The sequence below is a fragment of the Talaromyces atroroseus genome, assembly GCF_001907595.1.
Source record: "Talaromyces atroroseus strain IBT 11181 chromosome Unknown scaffold_1, whole genome shotgun sequence".
Lineage (NCBI taxonomy): Eukaryota > Fungi > Ascomycota > Eurotiomycetes > Eurotiales > Trichocomaceae > Talaromyces > Talaromyces atroroseus.
Window position 1 is genome coordinate 1565956 of NW_017971433.1, and position 7549 is coordinate 1573504.

Consider the following 7549-nt stretch of genomic DNA (forward strand, 5'->3'; position numbering starts at 1 on the left):
CGATGCAGATACTCCCTGTTTCTTGAGGCTTTACTTGGACGCTTTGCAGCGCGATCGCATGCCACAGCCTCTTACTTTGTGTTTCTTGACGCAGCATCACGCCATGAGCTTTGCGGAGTTGTCTTTTACCGAAGGTTATATTTGTTTTTGAGTGGAATCATGCTTTGCTTGGTTGTGCGTGTTTCTTATTATGTCTTGTCAAACGAACTTTTACCTCGCAACAGGTCTGTTAAATTCATTACCGGCTTGTGATGTGTTTTTGTATTGTAGGTAGCTAGACCAGGTAGCTTGTGAGTCAGGCCTACTAACGACGGAATTTTGGAGCAGCTTTCTCCATAAATGCTGCCTTCATTGCACAATTGTTTCTTCTTGTCCTTTGTGTACTGCGTAGACTTGATTGTTGAAGTGATGCAATCTGCCCGATGAATGCAGTTTAGCGCAAGACCAAGTGATACTAAGTGGCTGAGCGGATCGAAGTAGCTCGTGCTCCTTCCCGACTGCAGATAAAACAACCAGCCTGTTCTGAATTCTCTTGCGATCGCCTTGACAACAATTGGCCTCGTGTATTGTTGCACTGATATTCGGGCTTGTTGCAATTCCGACTGGAACCAAACCTCGACTCGTTGTCTATACATTGGCGCGGTAATTGTGCGTGTGTGCTGACGGACGGAAGCTCCTAGCCATGTCCACCTCGCCCACCCCCGCCGAAGACCAGGGCCGGCTTCTTGAAGAGGCCTTGGGAGTGGTGCGACAGCAGTCGCATATGATGCGGAAATGCCTTGAAACGCCTGGCAAGCTCATGGATGCTCTAAAATGCGCGTAGGTGCTCCAGTCAATACTTGAGGCCCTGCTGCCCAGGCAGCCGTGTTATAACCCACTCCAAGGAACGCTTGTTTGCCTATTTACTTACACTGCAATGAAACCCTTAGTTCTACCTTTGTGTCGGAGCTGCGGACATCGAGCCTGGGTCCCAAGCAATACTATGAATTATACATGGCCGTCTTTGATGCGTTGCGGCATCTTTCCGTTTATCTGCGCGAGAGCCACCCGGTCAATCATCTCGCAGACCTGTACGAACTGGTCCAGTATGCAGGAAATATTATCCCCCGATTGTACCTTATGATTACCGTGGGGACCGTTTATATGTCGATCGAAGATGCCCCCGTGAAGGAGATTATGAAGGATATGATGGAGATGAGTCGCGGTGTCCAACATCCCGTTCGTGGATTGTTCTTGAGATACTACCTATCTGGCCAAGCAAGGGATCATCTGCCCGAAGGCACAGGTGACGGGCCCCAGGGAAATATTCAAGACTCAATTAGCTTCATCTTGACCAACTTCGTGGAAATGAATAAGCTGTGGGTTCGGTTACAACACCAAGGCCATTCTCGGGAACGTGAGAGGAGAACTCAGGAACGCAGAGAACTGGAACTGCTAGTGGGGAGCAACATTGTTCGATTGAGTCAGTTGGTTGACTTGGAAACGTACAAAAGTACCATCTTGCCGCCTTTGCTAGAGCAGGTTGTCCAATGTCGGGATGTTTTGGCCCAGGAATATCTACTCGAAGGTGAGTCATCTCCCACAAAGTTCTTCCACCATCCATTGTTTATGGTTCTAATTGGGGGCGCAGTAATTACGAAGGTTTTCCCGGACGAATACCACCTTCATACTCTGGACTTGTTGCTTTCAAGCATTGCTCGATTGAACCCGTATGTTGATATGAAAAAAATAGTCATTGGTCTTATGGACCGACTGTCCTCATATGCTGTAAGAGATGCGGATCAAGCCGATGATCCGTCAAAGAAAAAGGAACAGGAAGAAGAAGCGGTTGCAAAGCTGTTGGAGAACTTCAAACTGGCCGAGGACAAGAAGGCTGAAAAGGCTAGCGCTGAGCAGACTGAAGAGAATGGTGCTACACCTGAGGAGTCGACAGCGGCTCCAGAAAACGCCACCAAAGAACCAGAAGAGCAAGGGACAAAGGGAACCAAAGGTCCGACCGAAACTAAGCTCTACGAAACTTTCTACGAACAAGTCGTCAATCTCATCAAAAGTAGAGGATTACCTATTCAAGATACGATCGCCTTACTGGTGTCTCTGGCTAATCTTGCCCTGTAAGCCTCTTTTCTCTCTGGTGGAAATTGAAAGGTACTAATTGTTATTTTTATAGTAATATCTACCCAGAAAGACTCGAATATGTAGACCAAGTTCTGGATTACGCAACACAGAAGACAGCAGAGCATGCAGACCAGGCTGATCTGCACTCTGCACCAGCCCAGCAAAGTCTTTTGAATCTACTTCTCGCTCCAGTCCGGCTATATGCATCCATATTTACGGCCCTTGCATTGCCTCATTATATACCTCTCCTCGCCTCCCAATCTTATCCAACTAGGAGGGCTGTTGCAACACAAGTAATCAAGAATATTCTCGTTAACAAGACCGCTATCACGAACTCTGAGAACTTGGACAGGGCTCTTCAAGTTCTCAAAGTTCTAATCAAGGAAGGGGCTCCTCATCCTGCTGGCTACCCGGGCGTTCACCCTCAGCGACGTGGTGAGACGGATGAAACGATTGAGGAGCAGGGATGGCTGGCAAGGCTGGTGCATCTCATTAAGGGGCCTGATAATGACACACAGCTTAAAGTATTTATCTCTCTATATTGTATGGCTACTTCTAAGTACTACGCTGACAATGCCATTAGCTTTTGCAAGCGGCCAGGACTGCGTATGCCGAAGGGAACGAGCGGGTCAGATTTACAACCCCGGCGATTATTACAGCGTCGTTGCGTTTGGCCCGAAAGCTCAAATCTCGAGAACATTATGACGATAACTGGCAGTCTCAGTCATCAACGTTACACCGCTTCATGCACCAGTGTATTAGCAATCTATACCAGCGGGTTAACAGTCCTGGATGCGCCGACTTGTCGCTACGCCTGTTTGTAATGTGTGGTGAGGTCGCTGATCAGACTAGTTTTGAAGAAGTGAGCTATGAATTTTTCGCACAGGCATTTACAATCTACGAAGATGCCATAAGCGATTCTCGCGCACAATTTCAAGCTGTCTGCATCATTGCCAGCGCTCTTCACAACAGCAGAGGCTTCTCGAAGGAAAACTACGATACTCTCATCACTAAAGTGGCCTTGCATGGCAGTAAGCTACTGAAAAAGCCAGACCAGTGTCGGGCGGTCTGCTTAGCCAGTCATCTGTGGTGGGTGGTGGAGAATTCGCAAAGGGAAGAAGATCCAAAAGACGTGAGTACTTTTAATCAGTTGCTATATCGAAATCCCGATTGCTAACACGGTAGAAACCAAAGTTGTACCGCGATGGAAAACGCGTCCTTGAATGTCTTCAACGTGCTCTCCGCGTTGCAGATGCTTGCATGGATACTGCTGTCTCGGTGGAACTCTTCGTTGAGATTCTTAATCGATACGTCTACTACTTTGATCAACAAAACGAAACTGTGACGACCAAGTACTTGAATGGATTGATTGAGTTGATACATTCTAACCTGCAGACAAACGATGGCGAAGCCAATCCCAGTCTTGAAAACCCGAAACGTCACTTCCAACGAACACTGGATTATATACGGTCGCGGGATTATGAGGGCGTTGTCACGGAGGCTAGGCAGTAATGCTTTCTTTCTTGGCCTTTTTTCTTTTTTTTTTTTTTTGTTTCTTTCTTTCTATGTCATGTATCAAATGAATATACACTAGCAACTCAATACCTAGCGTTTCTGTCCTCTTGCAAATTGCGCCTTATTGTTGATGCAGTAATACATAGTTCGGCAAAACTTCGGCCCGAAACTGTCGAGCTCAAAACAATTTTCGTGTCTACAAAAAGCCTAACAGCCCTCAACTATCCCAGCAAACTTCAGACGGTACTTTGGGACTGTACAGCGCCAGGATGATATATATTTCCTGCTGCGAATCGCATTTCTCAGAATAAGAGTGCATAACTGAACGACTGGTTGTGAATGCTCTTCTTCAACGCCCTCATTCGCACCCACCACATCACCTCACGCAAGAAAATAGCTGTTCTTAAAAAAGCCGCAGATGCATACAACTGTTATGCTCTCCTCCGAACGGGCGGCAGTCCAGGGGTGATGTATGTGGAGGGTCATCAGGAGCAGGATGTTGCTGCTTGGGTCAACACCGTGCAGAGACTGCGATACAAAGATTATCAACTGGTCGCGCGGCCTGACCAGCTAGAGAGAATTACTGAGAAGGGCGCAGAAAGGAAACAATTAGCGTCCGATCCTGGACTACGCGAAGTCGACTCGATCAAGGAGTTTGGCTCGATTATGAAAGATCGTGGAGTCTGGGAGTGGTGGAGGAAAGGCATGGGATACCTGCCACGGTGAACCGATTAATCTTTGTTCCCGTTGTTCGCACGCTATTGCTATGTCTACGCGTCTTCACTTGTGTTTTTACCCTCCTAGGAACCTAAAGATATGTTTCGGCCTTTCCAAGTTATGAATATAGAATCATAAAATATACAAATCGCAGAAAACGCTTCGTCGTCGATTCTGATTGGTTCGTAATTTACATTCTGTAAGTTAATTACAAATACAAATATACGTGGTCGAGGTAATTTAAACCACGCTAGCCCAATTTCATCATCCCTTGCAAATCCATCATCGGCGGTCGCTCAGAGCAATCCGACATGTTGCATGATAAATTGCGCTTGAATGTCGTTGGATATTGAAATAAGTTCATGCGTGTAGATACATCGTTTTTCACGCATCAAAGCATCCCACGCAATCCAACGAACATCCGACAACAGCAAGCAAGCAAGATGCATGGACCCGCGTATTGAAGCTCGGTACTGGAGCTAAAGAAAATTCATTTCATCGACATTGAATCCAATCATGTCAGTTCGGCGATCTGCGCGCGGCTCAGGTGCCCGGAAGAGCTATACAAATGACCCTTTTGATGCGGTCGGGTTAGAGGAGGAGGAAGACGAGGAAGCCATTGAACAGTCCATTACTTACAAAGGCAAAGGGAAACGCCGGCGTGAATCCGATGATGAATTCGACGAGGCAGCAGCTGCTTCGGCCGAACAGGCGTTTAAGGAAGAAGATGATGAGGAAGAAGAAGAAGAAGGTCTTGCCGATGAACTCGCCCAAAGCGATGGCAGTGGTGATTTTGAATTAACCGAGCCTACTATTGATGCCTCGACTGCTGTGAGCGTTAGTAATGCCAATCGCGCACGCAAAAGGAGAACGGATGGATCGACCTTGTATAAGTCAGAAGATACTCATAGTCGTGGTGCCTATAACCCATCCGAACATGTCGGCAAGTCTATGCATATCAAGTTGACATTTGGCTTGGACAACCGCGATCTTCTCGCTGCTGCTAGCGCTCGAACCCAGTGGTCTTTGGGTGTCGATGCAACATTTCCCACTAGGGCGTCTTTGGAAAATACGACGAGTGCTGCCCATTATGGCCCAGGTAGCACGCATGGGATATCGGCTGCAGACCTCGAGCGTGAAGCTACAGAGGCTTGGAACTGGTATCACGATGCAGATAGCGGGCTTAGATTTAGGGAAAGGCAACGTGTAGAGAAGATTGATATGGACCATGCCCAGCAAAAGTTCCTATACAGGCCACAGAAAAATAGCCACAAGGTCATATACGGGCCGGGCGAGAATTTATCCACAGCTTACCTCCGCCAGTATGAATCTCTCAATTTTGGAGAGGCATGGAAATACCGCGATGAGACGCATAAAAGTGGAACACCTGTTTCAGCTGGGAACAAGGCAAATAGGGGGCGTTCAAAGAAAACCACAAGTGGTCCAGCTGCAAGTAAGAGAAACGAAGATGAACCTCCCAAGATTACAGAAAGTCAACGACGAAAGAATCGCTACGGGTGGATTTTGAATCTCTCTGGAAAAATCCAAGCATTAGGCTGGGCCCCCAACCAGGACGGGTTGACCCAATATTTGGCAGTGTCGGTTCCAATCAGTTCAGAACAAGAGAAGCAGTATGATCCGTCTGAACCACCAGCTGCCTCACGAGCCTTTTCTCCCTCGTCACCTTATCCGGGGGCTATACAGATCTGGTCTTTTGATGCCGAAGACCGCAAGGATGGCATTGTCAAGACGGTAGATATTAACCGCAAGCCGACATTGCGGCTAGTACTGTGCATGGAATTTGGACATATCAGAAAAATTCATTGGTGTCCGATGCCACGGAGGAGACGTGATGAAGAAGATAATTTCGAGCACGATTTGGGTTTGCTCGCTTGCGTCTTTTCAGATGGTCGTACGAGAGTCTTTAATATCAAGGTGGATAGAAACGTCAAGACTACAGAGTACCGTAAGTTTTGAAAATGGCCCATTGACAAATGCACTCTTGAGGGATCATTGTGCCATACTGACGAATTTGATGCTAGTGTATGTCAAATCGGCCGCATTCACCGCCATGCCTTCTCCAACGATTTCTTCCTGTTTGGCCTGGCTGTCCCCAACTGACATAGCCGTTGGCTGTGCGAACGGCTGGGTTGCGGTATACAACCTTTTAGCATATCAGGTCATTTCGAAGCTTGATCAGCAAGAAGATGATCCTATTCCGTACATCTATATTCCTGTTCACTCGACCTACATCACCAATCTAGAGACGGCGTACCCCCAGCATCCACACCTCATATCTACCGCAGCAATGGACGGAAACACGAGACTTACCTCGCTATTTGACCCCGTCAAGGACATGGTCGATACCACGAGACAGCGATTGGGGAATATGCAAATCTCTTACTATCCTTATCTGCAGGCATTTGTGTCTAGTGACGAGCATGACGCCGTTCGCGGACTGTCTGTCCGCCGATTCTTTACTTCTACTTCGATCGGTAGACTTCCCAGCGCTATTTCAGCTATTGCTAATGGCAGTCGCTGGCATCCATCTGTCATGGCTGGGTGTACAGAGGGCTCTATATATATTTTCAATCCGCTTCGTAGGTTTATGCATGCCAAAGAGTCGCATTTTCATGCGCGGTGGTTCTTGCATGAATGGGCTGCTGGGAAAGACGAACAGACGCCCAATACAAGTCGCTTCATGGATGATATAGAAGTGGAGAGTTTGAGTTTATTGCGATCACTGAAGGCTGATGGGAAAATCGTGAATGGGATGTTAACTCTCACGATATATGATGAGGAACAACACATTACGAATGTAGACTGGAATTCGAATCAGCATTGTGCTGGATGGGCAGCTGCGGGTATGGGGTCTGGTTTGGTACGAGTGGAAGACCTGGCAATGTTTCATTAGCTACAGTCATGTATGAATATTAAATGTTTCAAAACTGCACAGTGGACCAGAACGGAATACGCTATTGCCCGCGACTCTGAATACTTCAGATACCCACAAATAAATATAATTAACGGGTACATTGACCACTCAGCCTTCAACTTCATTTTGCTTAATGCACATTTAGTCTGGTTCGGCTGTGTTGTCTTGGCCGCCGCATTGAGAGCATCACTTTCAAGTAACCTTAGGTTGAGACCCGTTGTCATGACGACAACTCCTAGTACTAATTACATCACGTCGCTTGTCTCG

At 47.2% G+C, this 7549-nt stretch overlaps 2 protein-coding genes across 2 annotated transcripts; both read left to right on the top strand.

The window, feature by feature from the left end:
• Positions 1–682: 682 nt before the first annotated feature.
• UA08_01620 (hypothetical protein) lies at positions 683–4356 on the top strand (the record flags this gene model as incomplete). Its single annotated transcript, XM_020261304.1, has 8 exons — positions 683–819; positions 930–1567; positions 1733–2111; positions 2168–2639; positions 2699–3247; positions 3310–3623; positions 3845–3873; positions 4049–4356. The coding sequence occupies 8 exons, from the start codon at positions 683–685 to the stop codon at positions 4354–4356; spliced, it is 2826 nt and encodes a 941-aa protein (XP_020123256.1).
• Positions 4357–4863: 507 nt separating this feature from the next.
• On the top strand, positions 4864–7261 carry UA08_01621 (hypothetical protein; the record flags this gene model as incomplete). Its single annotated transcript, XM_020261305.1, has 2 exons — positions 4864–6313; positions 6390–7261. The coding sequence occupies 2 exons, from the start codon at positions 4864–4866 to the stop codon at positions 7259–7261; spliced, it is 2322 nt and encodes a 773-aa protein (XP_020123257.1).
• Between the last annotated feature and the right edge of the window lie 288 nt (positions 7262–7549).